The 23,486-nt window shown below is 42.4% G+C and overlaps 2 protein-coding genes across 9 annotated transcripts in view; one reads left to right on the top strand and one right to left on the bottom strand.

The window, feature by feature from the left end:
• PTCD3 (pentatricopeptide repeat domain 3) overlaps positions 1 to 8,135 on the bottom strand; it is a 29,511-nt gene extending 21,376 nt beyond the window's left edge. For 6 of the 8 annotated variants that reach the window (XM_036435921.2, XM_036435927.2, XM_036435926.2 and 3 more), the window contains exons 1-4: positions 7,982 to 8,135; positions 6,002 to 6,054; positions 5,858 to 5,894; positions 1,135 to 1,180 (exon numbers count right to left, since the gene is read on the bottom strand). In XM_036435921.2, coding sequence (XP_036291814.1) covers positions 1,135 to 1,180; positions 5,858 to 5,894; positions 6,002 to 6,054; positions 7,982 to 8,085 — 240 coding nt within the window. In that variant the 5' untranslated portion in view covers positions 8,086 to 8,135. Of the gene's footprint in view, positions 1 to 1,134; positions 1,181 to 5,857; positions 5,895 to 6,001; positions 6,055 to 6,704; positions 6,726 to 7,981 lie in introns of those variants that run through there. The other 2 variants (XM_045580965.1, XM_036435929.2) reach the window with 2 other exon arrangements.
• Positions 8,136 to 8,458: 323 nt separating this feature from the next.
• Positions 8,459 to 23,486, top strand: part of POLR1A (RNA polymerase I subunit A) — a 70,025-nt gene continuing 54,997 nt past the window's right edge. The window contains exons 1-6 of the mRNA XM_036435908.2: positions 8,459 to 8,639; positions 14,040 to 14,244; positions 15,362 to 15,511; positions 20,160 to 20,267; positions 21,419 to 21,504; positions 21,631 to 21,734. Of these exons, the coding sequence (XP_036291801.1) occupies positions 8,563 to 8,639; positions 14,040 to 14,244; positions 15,362 to 15,511; positions 20,160 to 20,267; positions 21,419 to 21,504; positions 21,631 to 21,734 (730 nt within the window). The 5' untranslated portion in view covers positions 8,459 to 8,562. The remainder of the gene's footprint in view (positions 8,640 to 14,039; positions 14,245 to 15,361; positions 15,512 to 20,159; positions 20,268 to 21,418; positions 21,505 to 21,630; positions 21,735 to 23,486) is intronic.

The raw sequence follows: 23,486 nt of genomic DNA, 5'->3' as shown, positions 1-23,486 counted from the left end.
CTGTGAGTTTCATTAATGCCCAAAGAGTCTAGAAAATAAATCTCAGTTATACATGTAAAACAACGTAATAATACGTCTGTAGATTTGTATTTGTACGTGTGCGCGTGCGTGTGTATGTAGACAGAGAGAGAGAGAGAGAGAGAGAGAAACGGACTAATGGTCTCTCAGCTCTATAAGACATGTTCTCCTTACACACAATTAAAGCAAATAATTCTTCAAACCCCCACAACTGCTTAAACAACAACTATTTAAGATCTGAGTCTGTTATCAAAAGGGAGTATTGTTGTTTTACACTCTATGTAAACGACCTTAAGGAGGGTCAGTGGTCACAGAAATTGTGACATAAGAAAGGACTTAATTACTTTAGACATTTCCCATAGTTGGAATGAAAAGTATAGTTTCCAGCTAATGAAAATTACATTCATTCAAGTTCCATTTGAGAGGCCTTTACCAAGGTTTGTTTCTCTACTAGACTGCCAGCTCCATTCTTAAATTGTCATCAGAGCAATTATTGAAAAACCACTAAGATAGTTGTAGTAAGAATAGCTAGCATTTATTGAGCATTTCCTTTGTGCTAGGCACTGCTCTAAACCCTTTCACATACACTAATTTATTTCCCACCAAAACCTTGAGGTTTGGTGCTATAACGGATCCTCATTTTACAGAAAAGGGAACAGAAGCATCAAGAGATAAAGCAACTTTGTGATGAAGATCACAAGCTGGTGGCTGTGGCTTCAGGGCCCACATTGGTGATCACTGTTTCCAGCAGCAGGTACAGTTGTTTGGCTGGTACCGTTCACTTGCATTATAGCATCATCCCAAACCATCCCCCAGCTACATGCATTTCAACAAGCTCTTCAGAGGGTCAGGTTTAACGATCACTGGTGCAGCACAAAAACACTAAGTTTGGAAACAAAAGACATGAAACTATGTCCAGGCTTTAACATCCCAACCAGCCCTGAGTCAGAAAATTTAAAAGCTTTGTATTCCTCTTTGTTACATAAAGAGACTAGATTAGGTAGTTTCTAAGAAACTTTCTAGATCCATAAAAGTTTAATCGTGAATAACAAGAGGTGTAAGCATTAAATGTGATATTAGCAGAGTTAGACACAGAAACCTCCAAGTCCTACTTACCCTGTTTACTGTGGATGCAAGAGCCTGCAGAACGGCCACTTTATCCCTAAGAATGAGAACCGCAAGTTAACCCTCACCATGGTTTTCACACTCACAAAATGAACACGTGATTCTACTCTCAGAATGAGCTGATCAACAACCAAGTTCAGGTCTCACTAAAGCCAGTTCTTACATCTCAAGATCACTAGAATAACGAGAGAAAGCTGTCTAGTTCTTTTGCCTAAAGGTGGTTAGCACCATGCTTTGCCTACCGTTTGTACCTACCTACCCTAAAACCATCACCCAGGGTTAGGGATTTCCACCCTCATCTCTTAAGACAGTACCCTACTCTTTCCTGTATCTTATCTCCTCCCCTCGGATATTCACTGTAGCATCCTGGACTGCTCTTGTCTTCATTATCTGAACTGGCGGCTCTTAATTCAGCTAAATATGAGAATAAACCACATGCCGTACTCAAGATCTACCGAATCAAAACCTCCACGTTCCATGGAGAACTGTCACATGCATTACTACTGAATTCCCAGCCGATTCGGATGCACCCTTCTAATTTAGAATTAATGTCTCAACTACAGAACCTTTATAAGAATGTCAGGCCACTGCCCACTGTACCTGTGGGTACAGACCTTTACTCAACTACTGGAAAAGAAGATTTCATCAGAATAACTGACAAGATAATTTGGTTTGAAAAATTTTACAACTTTTGTTAGATTTTGTGTGTTGCATTTCCAAAGGGGAAAGAGTAAAATTCAATAAACCAAAAATATATTTAAAAAAACACAATAATAATAATAATAATAATAAAAACTTAATAGAAGTCATCTGAAAATGAAAGTACAGGAAGTCTTATATTATATCAAGGCAGAGTAATTCCCTGATGTAGATATATAATACCCATTTTTTAAAAAGATTTTTAAAAGTCACATTTATGTAATTTTAGTAAAAGACAAAGATATTCTCTCACCTTTGAGCATTCCCTAACAAAATTTGCACAATTCAGTCTTATAATAGAGCAGTCTTCATAACATACTAAATAACATACTTCATGACATTCAGATTACTCACTAGTTACTTTCTCTTTTTTAAATATTTTGATTTCAGAGAAGAGGGAGATAGAAGCATGAGAGAATTATTGATTGGCTGCATCCTGCATGCCCCCTACTGGGGATCAAGCCTGAAACCTGGGCATTGAGCCTGAAACCCAGGCACATGCCCTGACTGGAAATCGAACTGTGACCTCCTGGTTCATAGGTCAACTCTCAACCACTGAGCAATACCTGCTGGAGTAGTTCTCTTTTTTAAAGGGTTATTTTAAACAATCTCAATGCATACATTGTCCTTAAGAAATAAGTTAGAACATTACAGGTTATACTAAAGTGTTTGGTATCACCTTGTAATCCTTTCCTACTCCACTCTGAATTTGTAGTTAGTATTTTTACATATACATATCACCATAAAAAACATACACTATCATTTTGTATATATGCTTTCTAAGTTTGACCGTATTATACATGTTACTACATAGAAAACTAATTTCTTTAAATGTTACATTGTAGCCCAGCCTTCCTGGCTCAGTGGTTCAGCATGGACCTATGAATCAGGAGGTCACAGGTTCAATTCCCTGTCAGGGCACAAGCCCGGGCTGTAGGCTCGACCTTCGTAGGGGGTGTGTGGGAGGCACTTTCCCATCACTGATATTTCTCTCCCTCTCTCCCCCAAATTAATAAAAATATTTTAAATGTTACATTGTACAATAACTACTTTTATTATCTACCTAGTTATTGATGGGCACTTGGGCTGGCCCAACTTGATATTATTCTCAAGTTATAAAGAACTTTCTCATCCATGTCTCTGAGTGTATATTCTAGTGTTCCTCTAGAACAGTGTTTCCCAAAGTGTGGTACGCGTACCCCCAGGGGTACGGGAAGTTTGGTGGGGTACGCGTTGCACTGGAGTTTGGTGGGGATATGCACTGCACCGGGCTTAGCTGCGCCTAATTCTACGTTCTCATGAGTATGAGGAGTACTCAGCATTACGAAAATTATAGAAGGGGTCCACACATGTCAAAAGTTTGGAAACACTGCTCTAGAATGTCTAACCTGGAAGGTATACACATTTCAAATTGTGATTCTGGCAACTTTCCCGCCACAGCACTGTTCCAACTATATACGCTGACTGCCCATCAACAAACTTGAGCACCCATTTCTCCACATCCTTTCATGAGCCTAGTAACCTATATGTTGATCATAAGTGGGCTCCCTGCTAGCCCTAAAATAACTATACAATTCAGATGTTCAGAACACTACCTTTATCGTGTCACGTTCTTTATGTAAGCTCACAATGACTACAATTTGTCAGGGTTTACTGTGGCACCTGAGCCATCTGGGAAATCATAGCCTCCAATCACGTTTCACCTCCAAAATAAAGCAAAAGTAACGTGTAGTCCTTATGGCTTCTTCCAGGTCTAAAAGCATCAGTTCAGAGACTCTATCAGAGAATCTCCATCAATCTTTTTTTTTTCTTCTTCTTTTTTGCAAAGGGACAGATAGTAAATATTTTAGGCCTATTGGCTACAGGGACTCTGTTACAACTATTCAGTTCTGCCAGTGTAGCATCAATGGTACCACAGACCATATATTAACAAATGAGTGAGGTGGCCCCAAAATTTTTTAATTGACACTGAAATTTGAATTTATGTAATTTTCACATGTAATAAGTCTTCTTCTCTTTGTTAATCCTCAACTGAAGATACTTTTTTCCATTGATTTTTAGAGTGAAGGGAGGGCTAAGGGAGGAAAACAGAAACATGGATTGGCTGCCTCCAGCATGCAATTGGCTCAGAGCAACCCTGCAACCCAGGTATATGCCCTTGACCAGGAATCGAACCTGAGACCCTTTGGTGCACAAGCTGACTCTCTACCACTGAACCGTACCTGCCAGGGCTAAAATAGTCTTCTTTTGACTTAACTATAAAAAAAGTAAAAAACCGTTCTTGGCTCATGAGCTATAAAAAAATGGCCTGTTTGCTGATCTGCATCAACTCTTACTTCCCTGTTCTAACAGAGCATTTCCCAGGCCTGCCTGCTTGGCCTCTTCCCACCACATGATATGATCATCTTTTCTGTATTTGAGAGTCTCATAGTTTAGGGCTCATGAGAATTACTTGTAAGAATATGCTTTATAAATAAAATTCTTAGTTACTCTGATGCTAATCCATTTTAAGGTACAGATAAATTTCTACACTTTTCAAAAAACTCACCATGGTTATTGCAATACAACCACTCTTGATTTATATCATATCCTGTATTGCCTTTCATCATGTGCATAAGTTATGTACACATGTAATGAGCATAAGAAATAAAGTATAACTGTGCAGAAGATTGGACTAGATTATAAGCTATCTGAGCATATCCTCCAAAAACTCCTTTTTGTATTCCCTGAAGTAGCTTCTTCAGGGATAGAGGCTGATAAAATGCTTTGAACTTGAATGTTATTCAGGAAAATGACTCATCCGTGGATATGTTTATTTCTACTCTTATTTTGGTTCTGATTCTCATGCCAGGGAAGACAGAAATAAACCTCAATATAATAAAATACTATTAGTAATTAAAAATTAAAAGCAGAGTATAAAATAAAACATTTACCAAATCAATTCTACTAAACTAAATGCATATATATAATTTATATAAAAAATGTCATACACTTTAAAATAACAGCTATCACCTACAGAGCTCTGACAATATGGCAGGCATTAATCGAATGCTTATTTAATCCTTTGAGGTAGGTACTATCATTACCCACATTTTACTGTAGTACAGAGATGAAAATAATTTGCCTCTGAGAAGTGTGATTACTAAAAATCGTGTTTCCTTCTGCATGTTTTATTTATCCCAGACACCTTTTGGCAATAACCATTAATACTTTTGTAATTTATTAAGAAGGTTGTTTTTGTTGTTGTTAATCCTCATCTGAGGATCTTTTCCAGTGATTTTTAGGGAGAGCGGAAGAAAGACGGAAACAGCAATGTGAGAGAAACACATCAAGTGGTTGCCTCCTGCACAAGCCTCGACGAGGGCCCAGGCCAGGGAGGAACCTGTAACCAAGGTACGTGCCCTTGACCAGGATCAAACCCAGGACCCTTCAGTCCTCAGGCCAATGCTCTATCCACTGAGCCTAACCAGCTAGGATTTTATTTTTTTGTTAACTTTAGTCTTCAGGTCATACTCAGGAAAGACTTGGTTTTTTAGGGAGCTTTTAAACACATTCAATAGTGTCTTTACTATAAGAATTTTTGTGAAGATGTTTTAGTTATGTATTCAACAAATCCTGAATAAGCAAGGCAATTTGCTAAAGGATCTAAGAGTTAAAAAAGCTAAATTTTGCAATTTGCATCATTTATTTTATTTTAACTTATTGAAGACCATAAAGATAATATTTTTGTCTGCTCTCCCAACCATGAGAATCTCCTTAAAAAATTATTCTAAAGAAATTATTTCCATGATTACTCACTGTTATGTAAACATTAACCTGAACTCTGTTCAGAAAGTCTTTTAATTAAGTTTTCATTCCTGTTTTATTTTTTTCTAAACTTCCAAGTTTTTCCTTCCTCAATTGTTCTCTTCCCAAGAATGCTCTCCATTGCTCTCACTGAATCCTTTACTTACCAATGTTTTGCTCGTAATAAGCAGTCAACCTCTTGATGAATAAGCACTGACTAAATACTCACCAAGTTTTCCTTTTTGGAATGACCACTTCTTCAATCCCTTAATATGAAAAGTAAAACAGTGAATCAATTTCCCAATACTAGTACTATGGAGAAGTACAATGTGTTAATATACAAATGGAATTATTTCAATATATTTCTATATACCTGTTACATCAGTTCCTTCAACCTTTGGGAGGGCTGCACTTCCAGAACAAAATCTGCAAAAAAGTAAAAGCACTAAAATTAATAATCGTTAATGGAGTTCCCACCCCACCTCCATCTATGTGTACTTTGCACCCAAATTTTACAATTTTCACGATCAAAGTGAGATAATTCATGCCAAATGTACACTGAGAAGACGACCTCAACACCACATTCAAAACCATTACAAAACAGATATAAGATATGGGCACAAATTTTTTAAATGCGATAATCACATTAAATAAAATAAAGTCAGGGAAAAAAGAAAAATTTTAGCACTTGAACAATTGAACAGCTGATCTGAAATAAAGGACTCCCAACTTTAGAAATCTAAAACACTAAAGTTAAGAAGGACAAGATAATGAGCAAATTTTATATGGATAATGTCCTAATAATAATGAAAAGTCTATCCACCTAAAGCAATTATGAAGTTATTTGCATAATGTCAATCCACTTCAACAATCAGGAAAGGACCAAATCAAATATGTATGTCCTAATTTAAACTTGGAACTGCTTTAAAATTCAAAACGTATAACCATTGACCCATGACAGAGCTATAAAATTTTCACACTAAAGAACAATCAATAGGCCAAACAGATTATGTGCATTATCTTGTATACGGAATGGTACCATTCAGAAAATTGTCAAGATGTGATTGGAAAATAACTTCCTCTACTGGCGTCTGGTCTCAGACATCTTTTTTCTCTTTTGGTTGTTAATCCTCACCAGGGGATAGCTTTCCCGCTGCGAGAGAGAAACATCTATGAAAGATGTGGTTGCATGTGGTTGTGCATGGAATTGTTAGGGGGCAGAAACAGATTAGAAATTAACTATAATTATAAGAAATATTAATCATGCTCTGTTAACCGTGATTGTTTTTCTTCTGATTAGAGAAAGCACATTCTAACCTCGGTGAGAGTTGTACGACCCGGGACATGGGAGCTAACATGGAAATGCAGTCCCTCCTCCTTCCTGTCTATCTTTGTGGAAAGATTTACACAGTCCTGGAGGCACCTGCTCTTTACAACCTAGCCCCTATTTCTGTAATGTGGTCCCAAGGCACCTGCTCTCACTGACTCCCCACACCCGGATGACTTGTAACCTGTAATGATTATCCCATGCCCACTTTCCCACACCTGCAATTCCTACTTCCCTACACAATCTTGACTCATCTTGGCAGTTAGCTGACGGTGGGGTGCAGAATAAATTTTTGCGGATGACCTGCCGCTCTCATACTGCTGGCATTATTGGAATAAACCCTCATATGATTCAACCCTACCCTGTCTGTTTAACTGGCTGAAGTAGTGACAGGCAGCCGGACCCTGTGGTTATCTGATGACAGAACCTGCAACCGGGTACCAGCCCTTGACCCTTAGCAAACCCAGAGACCCTTCCATTGCGTGGGCCGAGGCATTAAAAAAAAAAATACTATTTTTGCTAAGGATCAACTCTTGCAAATCATGGGTGTTTTTTTTGTTTGTTTTTTAATGACATTAGAGCACACAGAGCACTGAGTCTTGTCAAGGTGAACAGTCTGTGAGGTCCTAAAGCACAGCAGGCAGGAGAGAAACAGAAAAGGTAGAGCTCGTAAGCTACCTTCAACTTGAAAAAGTCTTAAAGATTTCTCCGTTTCTACTGGTTGCGTGAAAAGGAAACCAAATCATAGTTTGTTTTTTTAATTTGGAATGAGATTGCTAACAGGCATACTAACTAGAATGTTGGCTCCGCGACAGAAGGATTCTAGTCTGTCCTGCAGTTATACTCCTGGGTGGGCCAGCCAACCCATCAATATCTCCCTCATAAATGCGTTTTGATCTTTTCCCCAAGCACGCGGCTACGAGGGCGCACGCGCATTCCACTGCATCGTGCCTCGTTCCACAAGGACGGGGGAAGGGTACACACAGGATTAGGTTGGCACCTCAGGGTTCCTCAAGCCTCTCTTACCTGCATCTAGGGGCCGGTTCACATGCACCTATCCACCGACCCGTCAGCGGCAGGGAAAGCCTGCAGCGGACCCTCAGCCAGCGCGCCGAGGCCGCCGCCGCCATCTTCGCTTCCTTCGCATTGCATGTTGGGAAAGCATGTGTTCCACCTAATGGATCACCGAGGGGGGGGGGGGGGGGAGGAAGGCGGACCGGAATAGCCCGGCTATTGGCTGAGACCGAACAAGACGAAAGCAAACATAATAGAGGTAACAAGATCTTGGTTTGAAACACTTAGCTACGGAAGTGAAGGCTCAATACGCCTCACCTGCAATTAAATTTTTCTAAAGGGATAATTCTAGTGGTATATACATTCGATCGTTTTCAAAATAAGAGGGCTAGTGAGAGTCATGAAAGTACCTCCCCCCCCCACCCCTAGAGAGGGAATGGTCTCGTCCAGGTAAATCTCCTCCCAGCGAGCCTTTCTCGTGCGCAAGCGCAGTTTTAGTCACATGGTGGCAGTGGGCTCGTAGCTGTGTTGGGAATCTACCGGGGTGACTGGAACTTCTCTCTGGGTGTCAGAACTCGAAACTGACCTGGAGGATGTTGGTCTCAAAGAACGTGCCCTGGCGGCGGCTGCAGGGCATTTCTTTCGGGATGTATTCGGCCGAAGAACTCAAGTAAGTAGTTGGTGGGAAGCGTGCGCATCTTGTCTCTTGAGGTTGGCGCCTTTATAAACTACTACTCCCGAAATGACTTGCGCCCAGTTTATCTGCTGAGCCCTGGGTTGTCGGGCGCGTGGCCTGCCGGGACCCGTAGTTCCGAGAACGTCTGGGGCTGGCGCGCACTGTTGAGAGTTGGTGGGGCTGCGAATGAGTTTGCTCGGAGCCGCATGGTATTCCCACGGTGCACCGTTACCCTCCGCCAGTCTTCTCGGTAATTAGCCAGCGTTTGTGAAGTTACTGTAATGTCTCTGGAGCGGTTAGTTAAGCACATCATTAGTTTCTTGTCTACAAAATGACTGTCCTTCATGACTCAGTTCAGGTTATGTTTCTGGGACAAGTATTCCTTATTCGATCAGTTTATTAACCCACCAATATTTATTCATTTTTTTCAGTTTTTTGCTAGGCAGAGTGCTAGACGTTAGTGACACATTGGTGAACAAGGTTTCTATTCGAATGTTTCAGGCTCCTTAGATGATTCCTCTTTTCCTTAAATCTTGGTGTTCCTCGAGGTTCTGTTCTTGTCCTACTGCCTTTCTTCTAAATGTCATCACTTTGATTTCACTCCAAAAGGGTATCTAGTTTAGTGCAAAATGGTCATTGTTTTGTGGCTGGGAAATAATTCTAGACCCGTATTTCCTGAAATCTAATTTATTTATTGGGCCCTTTCTGTGTGTCACCTACATAACTTTGTTCTACACCATCCTTGCATCACTACTACTACCACTACTTTAGGTCACACCTTCAATCTCTTGTTTGAAATGTCTTTTTTTATCTTACACCTGTCCAAGTTCATCCTTCACATTGCTGTCAAAGTTATTCTTTCTTTTTAAAAAAAAATATATTTTATTGACTTTTTACAGAGAGGAAGTGAGAGGGATAGAGAGTTAGAAACATTGATGAGAGAAAATCATCCATAAGCTGCCTCTTGCACACCCCTTATTGGGATGTGCCTGCAACCAAGGTACATGCCCTTGACCAGAATCAAACCTGGGACCTTTCAGTCCACAGGCGGACGCTCTATCCACTGAGCCAAACTGATTTCGGCAGTTATTCTTTCAAAGCGTAAATATAATATGATCATGCTACTTCAAATGTGATTGAGGCAGGATGAGAAGATAAGGATAGGAAAATTCCTTGACAAGTGAAATAAGGGAAATTGGCCAAATAGTTAAACAAAGCTAGACAATTTGAGCAATTTACAGCCAGCTAATGAATCACAAGGTTTTATCTTCCCTGACCAAGTGTACTTAGGAGCAAATGGTTTGCACATTCCAGACCTTCCTGGGGCAGACCCACTAGATCTGGGCCCTCTTCATGATGTTTTTTAGAAATGAAACTAGCAACAACAAAAAACCTAACCAGAAAATAACCCTCTCTAGCATATTGAAAGACACACCTAGAAAGCTGATGACTATTTTATTGAGACTCCCCCCTGAGACCTCCCCTAGGATTTCCACTGGCTAAAGAAAGAAAAAGCCTCAAGACAGAGGACCTAGAGCACACTCACATCTTTCTCCCTTAGGCTTGTATCTCTGCTCACCCCTAAACTCTTAAGGGTCCCCAGAAAATTTGCAACCAGGGGAGCAGCAGGCAGCGGCTCGTCCCTGTCTTATCCCCTGAACCTGTCTCCAAGGTCCCCTTTTTCTCTGACTTCCCAGTGAGCTAATAGCCCTGCCTTGGCTCACTTATGTCACTGTAACTTTTACTTCTCAGTGAGTTCACACGGCCCACGAGGTCCGCATGTGTTGGTAAGGGAGCTGTCTATACAGCACTTGGCACTTTCAGTTCTTACTGCCACCATTTGTGGTGGTATTTCCAGTTACGGGAGAGGAAATCCAGGTTCAGAGAACAAAGTGACTCTAGGAAGCAGCGAAGGTCATCCTCAAACCCAAGTGTGTTTGTCTCAAGCTCTGTTCTCTTCAGAGGAATCCTTGCTGGTTGCCCCTCCTCTCCATCCCATGCCTGCCATGGTTAGGTGGCTTTCTCCTTTTCCCCAGCAAGAAGGAGGAAATTTGTTCCAAGCACTGTATTTTATATACGTTATCTTCTGTTCATTGTAATGGAACTACTGCATTGATCAATTTTTAGGTGGGGGGGGAAAAAAAAGCTAAGTATTTTGTCCAAGGTTGTCTAGTTCAAGGTTGAAGTGGGCTCTAAGCTTGTGGTGAGAGACCACACACAGAACACGGGGTTAGATTAAATTTCTCTTGTAACTAGCTCATTTGCAGCAAAGTGACCATGCAGACAATAGCCACACCAACAGGTCTCGGTGTAGCCTCCCTCTGCCCTCAGAGTGTATACCAGTCATGCAAGCTAGGGTCGCCTGGGTCTGTTCTTACCATATTTTTCGGACCATAAGACGCACCGGACCATAAGACGCACCAGTTTTTAGAGAAGGGAAATGAAGAAAAAAAGATTCTGAAACAAAGTGTCCTAAAATATTTTATGTGCATTAAAACCCAACATCACAGTCATAAACACATGTAATCAACCCTGTAAAGTAAACAGCAGCATTTAGAACCATTTTAGAGCCGGGCAAGCATACAGAGACCACACAGAGCCGGGCAAGTAAAAAAACTTTTTTTTTTAAAAGTATATGTGTAGGCTATATTTGGACCATAAGACGCAGGGACTTTTCCCCCCCACTTCTGGGGGGAAAAAAGTGCGTCTTATGGTCCGAAAAATACGGTAGTTCTTGATGCACCACCATCATTTTCCACTCAGTTCAACAGTCACCATTCAGGCTTCATGAAAAGGAATGTTTGTGTCAGTAGGGGGCCCTCTCCTCTCCATGGGGCCCCATTGGCCAGTTGATTAGAGCATAGGACATCATTCTACTATGTTACTATTCTACCAGTTAGGATAGGTCTGTGCTGGCCCCACCTGCCCACTCTTTTTCCATCGTTGTAGGTTCTAGGTCAGTGAAGTGAAGTAGCATCTTACAGAACACAATAGAAAGAGGATCTAGTGGTGGAAGACTGCACCAAAACCTAATTAGTTTGCACTTGCCTTATGCAGTAAGTGTTTTCCTTATTAATAGATCCAGGGAGCTCAGTATAAATTGGATGAGAAGGAAATGCAGATGAATGTTTATCTAACTCTGAAGGGAAAGAACTTAGCCTAAGAGTAGTGGAAGAAAGCACCATGGAAAAGACCTTCTCATTAAAAATTTTTAAATTATACTAATAATACCATTAAGAAAGTGAAAAGAATGGGAGAAAATATTACAAATATATATCTGAGAAAGGACTTATATCCAGACTATACAAAGCTTTCTTATGATTCAATGATAAAAAAGGCAGATAATCCAATTTTAAAATGAGTAAGGGTGTTGAATAGACATTTCTCCAAAGAGGATATACAGTGGGCAGATAGGCACAAGAAGAGATGCTCAACATCATGAGTCATCAGGGAAAGGCAAGTGAAAACCACAGGGAGGGACTACATCCCACCTGCTAGAAGGGGCAAAGCGAAAAGTCAGAGAGAAACGTGGTGAGGATGTGGAGAAATTAGAGCCCTCACGCATTGCCAGCGGGAATGTAACATAGTGCAGCTGCTTTGGAGAACAGTTTGGCAGTTCCTCAGAAAGTTAAAAACAGCCCAGCTGGCGTAGCTCGGTGGTTGGGTGTCAACCTATGAACCAGGAGGCTAGGGTCAGAGCTCATGCCTGGGATGCGGGCTCAGTCCCCAGTGTGAGATGTGCAGGAAGCAGGTGTCAACAGTTCCCTCTCACATTGATGTTTCCATCTCTCCCTCTTCCTTCTCTGAAATCAATAAGAATGTATTTAAAAAAATTAAACACATAGGCGTATGTGTTTAATTTTTTTAAATGCATTCATATAGGCGTATATCCCAGAGAAATGAAAAAATACATCCACAGAAAAACTTGGACACCGTGTTCCTCTCAGCATTATTCATAACAGCCGAAGTGTAGGCCTAACCCAAATGTCCATCAGCTGATGGATAAATGAAAATGGCATAGCCATACAGTGGACTCTGACTTGGCAATAATAAAGGAGTCATACTACAACACGGATGAAACTAAAAACGTGCCAAATAAAGAACTTAGTTACAAGAGACCACATATTGTATTATTCCATTTGTGTGAAAGTGAAATGTCCAGAATAGGCAAATCTCTAGAGAGAAAAAGGTTAGTCATTGCGTAGCATGTGGCAAGGGAGGTGTGGCAGATAGAGAGTGACTTGAATGGGTGTACAGTTTCTTTTAATGGGTATGAAAATCTAAACTTAGGTGGTGGTTATGGTTGCATGAATCTATGGACTGAGAAATGGTGAGTATACCCTTTAAATGAATGCAGTATATGGTATGTGAGGTATATCTCAAAGCTGTTTAAGAATTTCTTAACCTCATAGGAAAAATGACAAAAGGCAAATTATAAACTAAGAAAAATATTTGCCACCATATTAGTAAAAAGTTAATGTCCTCATGTGGAAGGAGCTCATGTATAACAATGATAAAAAAAAATTAAGATTTTAATTTAAAAACAAGTAAAGGACCAAAACAGCTTAAAGAAATACTGTAATAAGAAGTAATTAACATGACGATTGGGTAGCTTTTTTTTCTCCCTTTAAATTTGGAAAGGTTAAAATTATCTATCTATCTATCTATCTATCTATATATATATGTATATATATATATATTGCTTTCAGAGAGGAAGGGAGAGGGAGAGAGAAATAAAAACATCAGTGATGAGAGAGAATCATTGATTGGCTGCCTCCTGCACACCTCACACTGGGGATGGAGCCCACAATCTGGGCATGTGCCTTTGGCTGGAATCGAACCTAAGAACCTTCAGTTCTCAGGCCAATGCTCTTATCTGCTGAGCCAAACCAGCTAGGGCTTGGAAAGATTTTAAAGTGCTAAAACTTAGTGCTGACTAAGACCCTACTGTTAGCTCATCTCTTCTGGAATGCAAGGTGCCAGATATATCAAGAGCTTCAAATTGGTTTGCACTCTTAGATTCATGAATCCATTCCACTGAAAATGATTTTAATTTTTAGGAAATGCCCATGTCAGAGGGTTCAAGTCAGTGCTGCCTGTAAAGCATTTGGCATGGAGTAATTCCTTAACTCTTTGAAACCGTATACTCAGTGCAAGATTTGCACGGTCTGTTTTTTAGTGGTTTTACTGCTCTTACTCATCCAGCACACACTTATGGAGCAAGTACTGTGTGCAGTCTCCTCGCTAAGTGCTGAGCTGTAGCCATGAGAGCATCAGGCACCGATCCTGTCCTCCGCTGTCAGCGTGTCTGAGGAAACAGCTCTCACTTGATGGCAAAGAGGAAACGTCCGAGAAGTCGAGTAACCTGTCTTCCCTTGTTCTTTATCTCCTTAGGAAACTAAGTGTTAAATCCATTACAAACCCTCGGTTCCTGGACAGCCTGGGAAACCCGTCGGTCAATGGCCTGTACGATTTAGCTCTGGGCCCTGCAGATTCAAAGGAGGTGTGCTCCACCTGCGTGCAGGACTTCAACAACTGCTCCGGCCACCTGGGCCACATCGAGCTCCCGCTCACCGTGTACAATCCGCTCCTCTTCGACGTACGTTCTGCCCCCGGCCACGCTGGATGTGTGGGTCTCAGGGCTGCTGGGGGATTTGTGAGGCCACCCTTGTCCCCACAGGAGGGGTCTGAGGAGGTTAGCTCCGGACACTTTGAGCTAAATTGCTCTTTACCGTGAACTTTTAAACCCTGAGGAGCCAAATCCAGGACTTCAATTTGGCAACTAGCCCTACCTAAGTGTATCTGTTTGATTCCAGTTGAGAAGAACCACAGCTTGGATCTGTTCACAGGAGGGGAAGAGAGCATCGTCCATCTCTGCACTTTTTTTTTTTTTTTTAATATATTTTTATTGATTTCAGAGAGGAAGGGAGAGGGAGAGAGAGCTAGAAACTTCAATGATGAGAATCATTGATTGGTTGCCTCCTGCACGCCCCATGCTGGGGATTGAGCTTGCAACCTGGGTATGTGCCCTTTACTGGAATCAAACCTGGGACTCTTCAGTCCGCAGGCCGATGCTCTATCCACTGAGCCACACCGGCTAGGGCCATCCCCTGCACCTTTTGTTTCGGGGGCTTGATACCCTTAGATACATAGTCAGAGCCACCCTGGCAATAGGGGTCCTTCGGGCTCTCCAGGCCCTGAGCTCTTAGGTGACCTGTGGGCTCCACTTGGTGGCAGGAGGAGCAAAGCCCCGGAAGACCTGAGGGCGCTAAGAATGAAGCTCCTGTTTGGAGTCCTGCTGGTGCGTTTTCAGCGCTCCGTATTGGTTAGCCCAGCCCCCAGGATTTGCTTTAAGCTCTGCGGATGATAGCCGTACATGGACACGATTTCTGCCTGTTAATCGTATCAAGGAAAGAGAATTGTCTTAGTTAAATACTAAATATTTGACTAAATGTAGTATTCATTACTTAGTTAAGTATCCCTACGTCAGACCCAAAGTAAATTTCAAATTTTAGTGGTTTCAAATGAAATCATATGGAAAATATGGAGGAATATTTATCAAGTTCTTAAAAGTCACGAAGGCCTTTGAGGTATACAGGGGAAGTGGAATTCTTACATGAATAAATTGACTCCATAAAAACAAAAATGGGAAGGACATTGAAAATCACCCTGACTACTACATTTTCTAATATCCTGCTTTTTATTCCTTACTTCAGAAACTCTACCTGCTGCTCAGGGGCTCCTGTCTGAACTGCCACCTGCTGACTTGCCCCCGGGCTGTGATTCACCTCCTCGTCTGCCAGCTGCGAGTTCTGGAAGTCGGAGCCCTTCATGCAGTGTATGAGCTGGAGAGAATTCTGAATAGGGTAGGTGCCTGGCTCTCACGGAAATCAGGCAAGCCACAGTGGGAACAGAGGCTGTCCGTTGTCCCTACTTATGTCTTGTGACCGGATGCCAATCACTAGCTGTGAAAACTGAAGCCATAGGGTAATTGGAGGAACTTTAATAAAAACAATATAGAAATAACATTTACCCAGGAGCTTTTTGTCCTCCTGGACCCAGAATCCAATCAAAGTTCATACATTGCTTTGGATGTTACATCTCTTTGGTCTCTTTTAATGTAGAAAATGGTTTTTTATGATACTGACTTTTTTTTGAAGACATTAGCACTTCGTAGGATTTCTCACTTCCCAGATTTGTCTGATTATTTCCTCATTAGATTCATGTTTTGGTAAGCATACTACCTACTCAGGACAGGATACTTGGTGTTGCATCGTTTTAGAGGCACATGCTCTCACGTTCTATTGATAAGGCTTAGTTTGATAACTTAGGTAAGGTGGTGAACACAGTCTCTCTATTGCAGACCTTGTTTTCTTTGTGACTAATAATTGCTTCAGATTTTCTGATGCTATTATCAATATCTTGTTTAAAATTCATTTTCTGTTTGAAGATTAAAATCTTATTCATTTTTGTATATTGATTTTTGTATGAAACAGCCGGGCAAAAGCATCTCATAAGTTCTGATACTTTATGTGTACATTCTTTTAGATTTTCAACACAGTCATCACCTGTGGATTTATTTCTTACCGATCCTTACATGTCTTGTTTCTTTTTCTTACCTTATTTTGGCGGCTAGGATCTACAGTATTGTGTTGAAGGAGTAGCATGCATCCTTGTCTTGTTTCTTCTCACAAAGGAAAACCTTTCACCTTTCTTCTTCTCCTTCCCTTCAGACTTTAAGTGGGCAGAGCACATAGGCTTCTACACAGAGGTGTGGCCAGGTGTAGGTTGTCAGGCCAACCAAAGTGAGAAAAACATTCAAGGGGAAAGCATCTCTGCATGTGCGGGCAGCCCAACCTGGAATGTCAGAGTTCAACTAGCAGGAGGAGAGTGTTCATTTAGGGCACATGTGTCAAACACAAGGCCCGCGGGCCAAATCCGTCCCGCCAGGCCTTGCAATGTGGCCTGCACCGCGCTGTCATCACTGCACTCCGCTGCGTTTCCATCACAATGACAGTTTATGACTATTCAGTAAACCATTCGGCCCGCGATTTAGGCTGGATTTTAGATTTTGACCCCTTCTCTGATTGAGTTCGACACCCCTAATTTAGGGTAAAAGCTCAGCATGGGAGGCGGGCATCCAAATCAGGTAAGAGGGTGCCCATGTTGGATAGTCCAGTGTGGTGTATGAGAGCCCAAAGAGCAAGGGGGAGTTCATAAGGAGAGTGGCCTGGAGCAGGATGGGAGCCCAAGTTGGGCGAGAGGGGGTCATGCACAGGAGTAGGTGGTGGCAGGGATGGGAAAGGGGTCACGCAGAGAGGAGGAGTGATCAGATTTAGTACATACAGTAAGGATAGTGACAGCCAGATTTCACACCACCAGAGGGGGAAGTTACAAATAGATGAATGAGAGAAGACTCAGAGTTAATCCTGTAGTGTTGGAATTAAAAGTATTAGAATGAAAGGGGTGTGTGCATATGCACGTATATTCCTAGTTCTGTACCTGAGCAGGTCTTGGGAGTGCTGTTAGCAATGAACACATCTAGTGCCTGTGTCTTGGCTTCTAAATACCATTCTTCACTGAAAGGGCTTTTTGGATAAGTGGCTGATTCTAGGGCTGATGCAGATAGTACAAGATGAACCTGGAATATCATGTGCCAAGAGCGGGTCGGTACTCAGAGGATGAAGGGGACATGTCAGAATGACACAGGAGCTATCTTAACTCACACCAGCCAAATCTGAAGAGTTTTTGAGCATCAAATTATGATATGAACTATTATAACCCAATGAATAAAGTAAGAATCCATGAAATCCATAAGTTCATACTGATACAAATGAATGAATGAATTGAAGTTATAAGTAATTTTACTCAGGCTACTTAAACAGTTTGAAAGTACTCCCCCCACACAAATAATCTTTATTAATTACAAAATGGGGGAAATGGTAACTTGACAGTGGAGAAGTCTGGCACTCACCTCCTTATGCAAGTGGTCAAAATGGACATCACCCCATGCAACAGATTGAAATCATGCCCCACCTGATAGTGAGGTGTAGTGAGCAGAGCAGAGCATCCACTGCTTCTGAATCTTCCTGCCAGAGATGCAGGAGCTGAATCTGATCTCAACAGACACCCAGATTTAACTCGCCTTCAGTTCTTCAAAGTGCTAATGTCCTTAAAGTTAGACTAGGTGCCTGAGGGAGATGCAAGAGATGTGACAAGCAAATGCAACAGGTGGCTCTGAATTGGCTATTTTTGCTATAAAGAATATTACTAGAGAATTGGCAAAACTTGAATGGTGTCTGAGGATTAGGTGTAGTAATTTATTATTAATTTATGGTTTTTTATTACTGTATTACCATAGTAGAGAGTGTCCTTGTTTGTAGAAAATGTTCACCCAAGTATCTGGGCAGCAATTTTTTCTCAAATGGTTCAAGAGAAAAGGTTGTTCTATGTATTTGCAACTTTTCTGTGAGTTTGAGATTGTGTTCAGTATAAAAATAAATTATATTAAAACAAACAAATGGGGAAACATTTCAACATTTCTCCATAAGTATAATTTTGGCTGAACTTTTATAGTTTTTATCAGATTAAGAAAAGTTTTTCCTATTCCTATTTTGCTAAGATGGCTGAATGTTGAATTTTATCAAAAACTTTTTCTGCACCTAGTGAAAGTTTCAGATAATTTTTCTCAAGGTCACATGGTGAAATACTCAATTTCTTTTTTCATATTAAACTGACCTTGGGTTCCTTGGATTTTTTTGTTCTTGATAATTGGCCTTTTTAATATATTGCTAGATTTTAATTCCTAATGTTTTGTTTAGGATTTTGCATCTGGGATCATGTCATTGCTTTGTATTATAGGTTTCCTTTCTCATGTTGTCCTTGTGAGTTTGGTTATCTAGATTATGTTGGCCTCGTGAAATGAGGTAGGGAATTCTCTTTTCTCTCCTTAAAGTGTCCTGAAAGAGTTCATGTAAGATTGGGTGCTGCCAGACGGCCTCTCTTCAGTGGGTGTTCTCACAGCTGGCTAAGTCTAGTCTTCTTTGGCTCTCCAAGTTCAAAAGCAAAAGGAGGGGATTACACCAGTGGACATGGGAGCCACCCTGGCCCAGGAGCCCCACACCCTAAGGAGCAATCAGTATCTTTTGTGACAGCTCCGTGGGCCCAGCTTCCAGAAGCTCTCAAGGGCATACCTAGTTAGCACCAGGGAAGCTCAGAGCTGTGGTGTTTATAATTCATTCAGTCTTCCTAGTTCAGAAACAGTCTAGGCAATGGAGGTCATTTTTGCTGTAAGCAATGCTACCTAATAACGCAATTGACATTTGCACTTTTATAAAGTTTCCTGGGAACAAAATTAAAAAGGTAACTCCAAATAAAACTGGTGAGAGAGAGAGAGAGAGAGGGAGGGATTTCTTTAAAAAAAAAAGAGAGAGATTTTCTTAAAATCTTTATTCAGAGTAAGTTATATTTTCTAGGAACTTGTCCATTTCATTTAAAGTTTCAAAATTACTGGCATAAAATTGTTCTTGATGCCTACCTTAAGAAAAATTTTTTGTAATATATACCCATGGAGGTGCATTAATCACATATAAAATCCAACAAATAGTTAAAAGTGTCAAGGTGTTGTCCCTGTTCCCAGAAACACCTTCTCCCTCCCTTGTCCTCGTGTGCTCGTTTTTGACAGTTTATTGTACTTAAAGATTTCTTTGTGGAAAAGTTGAGGCCTCAGTGCTGCTGCCTTCCTCTAAAGAGGCTTCTGGATTCAAAGCTGATGGCTCTCGGGACTGCTGGGTGATTGCAATCCACGAGGCCCTGTTCGAGGGCCAGTTTAGTTCCTGGGGGCACAGCCCCTGAGGTTCCCAGCTTCCTGTGTTTGCGGGTAGGATATGGGAGGGAAGGTATCCTGTTAGATTCCTGTCGTGGCACTAACTTAGGGCTTTGATTTCAGTCCCCTCCATTGTTTGAGGCCTCCAAAATGAAAAGTTCAAAATTCCTGAATTGGAAAAAGTGCCCAGGCCAGTGCTGCCACGTCTCATAGCTCCAGAGAGCACTGTGGGAGTCTGTGGGCATCCTCCACAGCTGGACATAACTGCCCTGCCCCTGCGGGGTGCCCTGGAGCACTGCATGCCTTCTCTCCCCCCACCCCCTCACATGGAGCACCTGGGCCCTGGGCTTTTTGATCTGGATGGACTCCTGTTTTCCCTTCAGTTAGGCCTGGATCCTCCTCACTGTCCTGTCGGCTCTTGAGAGCTTCAACAATAGGAACATATTTTATCCTGTCTTGGTTCTTTTTGGTTTTGGTGTGAATAATGTAGCCCACCATTATTGGAAGCAGGATATTCTCCTTGGGTTTTATTTAAACAGCCTCACTGTTTTGAGAATGCAACACAGCAGCCATGAAGCGTCTTTCTCTGCTCTCACACCAAACTTTCCCCTCTTGGTAAGGCTGGCCCTGTGCTGCTGCTAATTGTACACTGGCTCTGTTTGAATATGGTTTTTCTCTTTGTTTTTCAGTTTCTGGAAGAAAATGCTGACCCTACTGCTTTTGAAATCCAGGAAGAATTAGAACAATATACACATGAAATTGTACAGAACAACCTCCTTGGATCCCAGGGCTCGCACGTGCGTTATTCCTTCTTTCCTCCCAGAACACTCAGTTTTTCACCCTGTCACTTACCTTCTTTCCTCCCAGAATCCTCAGTTTTCCTCCGTCACTTACCTTCTTTCCTCCCAGAATCCTCGGTTTTTCCCCGTCACTTACCTTCTTTCCTCCCAGAATCCTCGGTTCTTCCCTGTCACTTACCTTCTTTCCTCCCAGAATCCTCGGTTTTTCCCTGTCACTTACCTTCTTTCCTCCAGAACACTTGGTTTTTCGCCCTGTCACTTGCACACACATTCGGTTTGCCATAGTTGACCTGGGTTTGAATCCCAGCTCTGCCTCTTATGAAGCCTGAGACCCTACAAATTGCATAACCATTCCTGAGCCACTATGTCCTCATATTTGATGCCTGCCTACTAGGAGACCGAGGAGAAGATTAGATGAAATTGTTAGTGTAGGCACAGCGTCCAGCAAGGTTCTGGCTTGCAGTCTCACTTTGAGAATGAGGTCCATTCTGTCTTCTTTCTCTCTGTAGCACTGTAAACGACTGTGAGCGTTGATCCCACCCTATGCCCTGTTCCCCCATAGCATCTGTGTCGGTGTTCATTTGTTCAGAGAATGAATGATGTCAATAATAAGCCTGCAGGACTAACTTGAAACCGGATCCACCTCATGCCAGTTTCACACCAGAGATTGCGATCGGAGTGGTCTGGGGAGGGCTTGGGTGGCTCTCATTTGCAGCCAGGCTCAGAGCCACTCATGGCTTCACTGTGGACGTACTTTTCTCAGAACCCTGAGGTCCAGCCCAGGAGGGAGCAGGGAGGGTGCACCAACTGCCTCCAAAGAGGTTTATTTCCAAATATTTTATTTATTTATTTCCAAGAGGTTTATTTTAAATTAAAGTAAGGGACCCAGGGTTTATGAAGTACCTTGTGCAAGCCCCCACTGCATTCATCATCTCTCTTAGCACAGTGAGGCTGTTTCTCCTCTTATTCACGTATTATAAATGAGGAAGGAAGCCACTCAGTGATTGGAGAGCTTGGCTGTGTTAGGGTTCCGTGGAAACTTTTGTTTAAGGAAGTGGCTTCCTCTGGTCTTTCAAAAAAGGTAAAAGTTACTGAATACATACTGGGTTCTCTTTAAATGGCACTCTGCGGTTCTTTCTTTCCAACAGGTGAAGAATGTCTGTGAGAGCAAGAGCAAGCTCATCTCTTGCTTCTGGAGGACACACATGACCGCTAAGCGATGTCCCCACTGCAAGTGAGTCTCAGGGCGCTGGCCTGTCCCTTTCCTCAAGCGAGAGGTCTCTGGTCAGTCCCTCACAGCTGTCAGTACATGTCCCGGTGGGCTCCTCTTCTCCTCAGTCACAGCTGTCCTCTTGTCTAGGACTGGGCGGGCAGTTGTCCGGAAGGAGCACAACAGCAAACTGACCGTCACGTATCCAGCCGTGGTGCACAAGCAAGCTGGCCAGGAGGACACGGAGCCGCCAGGTAAGCAGCCGCCCTGGGCGGCCCTCGGTCATGTTTCTCAGCGTGGCCGCCAGGCGTGTCGCAGACCTTGGGGACAGCGGTCCTCTGTGCCCGGGCCCCGCTGTGCGCCTGGTGGGCCGGAGGCGGAGCGGATCTTGGGGAGTGCCCAGCCCTGGCCCCTCGCACAGCTGACGGGCTGGGCTGCATTTTGAGGGCTGAACAAGGCACCTCTTGCTTCAGGTAGTCATTTTCTGAAGGAGGAAGTTAAGAGATATATACTTGGCAAATATTTAGAACCATTTTATTGCCAAAAGTGTGGATTTGTTTTGAAGAAAAATGTAAAATGTAGGTGAATTTTAAAGAAACACTACAAAGTCAAAGACCATTAGCACCTCCTGCAGGCAGCTCCTGGGTTCCATAAATTCCTGGGTAGTGTCTCCTCCTCAGCTTGGTTCTGCCCTTGGGGTCCTTGAGGAAAATGTTTAGAGACTAACTTAGTCGCCCTACTTTTTTTTTTTTTTTTTTTTTTTTAATATTTTATTGATTTTGTACAGAGAGGAAGGGAGAGAGATAGAGAGTTAGAAACATCGATGAGAGAGTCATCGATCAGCTGCCTCTTGCACACCCCTTACTGGGGATCTGCCCACAGCTAAGGTACATGCCCTTGACCGGAATTGAACCTGGGACCTTTCAATCCCCAAGCCGACACTCTATCCATTGAGCCAAACCGGTCTTGGTAGTCCTCCTACTTTTGTATTTTTATTAGTTGTAGGTTTGTTTTGTGTTTTGAAGTGGTGAAGATTATATAAGGTATCCCATTCAAAGTGCTGATCCCTGAGCCTGCTATGTAGTATGTGCTCTGTAGATGTACATTGTTCATCTTTATTATAAGAGCTTGACCTCACTCGACTCCTCAATCTGCTACTGATTCTGAGCAGGTCTAGCAGTTAAGTCGCCTTATTAGAGAAGGCCACTTCTGGGAGCTTCTGTTTCCAACTCTATATCGTGGCAAAAAACAAAACCCTTTGCCCAGGGTTTAGGAAGTTTCATGTGTGGAAGTCCACAGCAGATTGCGACTAAACTTGGTTGCAGAGCTTGGGAATGTGGAAGAGGCAGGGATGGCAGTCTCTTCCCCAAGACGCATGGCCTGTCTTTTACACTTGAGGATTCTGGCAAGGCGGGAGTAAATAACTCAGGCTGCTTAACAACACACCAGAGACGGTGCTCATAAACCCGGCATTGGTTGCTCACGGTTCTGGAGGCTGGGAAGTCCAAGGTGGGTGCTGGCGAGTCCAGTGTCCATCCAGTGAGGGCCCACTTCCTCATTGACAGCCACTTCTCCCTGTAACCTCACGTGGCAGGAAGCGGCAGGGGAGCTCTCTGGGGTCTTTATAAGGGCATCAGTCCCATTCATGAGCGTTCGTCCTCATGACCTAATCATTCCCAAAGGCTCCTGACGCCTTCACCTTGGCGGTTAGGATTTCAACACCTATGATTTGGGGGACATAAACATTCAGACCATAGCAGTAACAAACCCCTTGATTATTACTTATTTATTTATTTATTTATTTTATTTATTTTTTAAAAAAATATATTTTATTGATTTTTTTACAGAGAGGAAGGGAGAGAGATAGAGAGCCAGAAACGTCGATGAAAGAGAAACATCGACCAGCCGCCTCCTGCACATCCCCCACTGGGGATGTGCTCGCAGCCAATGTACATGCCCCTGACTGGAATCGAACCCGGGACTTTTCAGTCTGCAGACCGACGCTC

Source organism: Pipistrellus kuhlii, unplaced genomic scaffold (assembly GCF_014108245.1).
Source record: "Pipistrellus kuhlii isolate mPipKuh1 unplaced genomic scaffold, mPipKuh1.p scaffold_m20_p_13, whole genome shotgun sequence".
In the NCBI taxonomy this organism is placed as follows: Eukaryota; Metazoa; Chordata; class Mammalia; order Chiroptera; family Vespertilionidae; genus Pipistrellus; species Pipistrellus kuhlii.
This window is presented reverse-complemented; position numbering and strand designations above follow the sequence as displayed.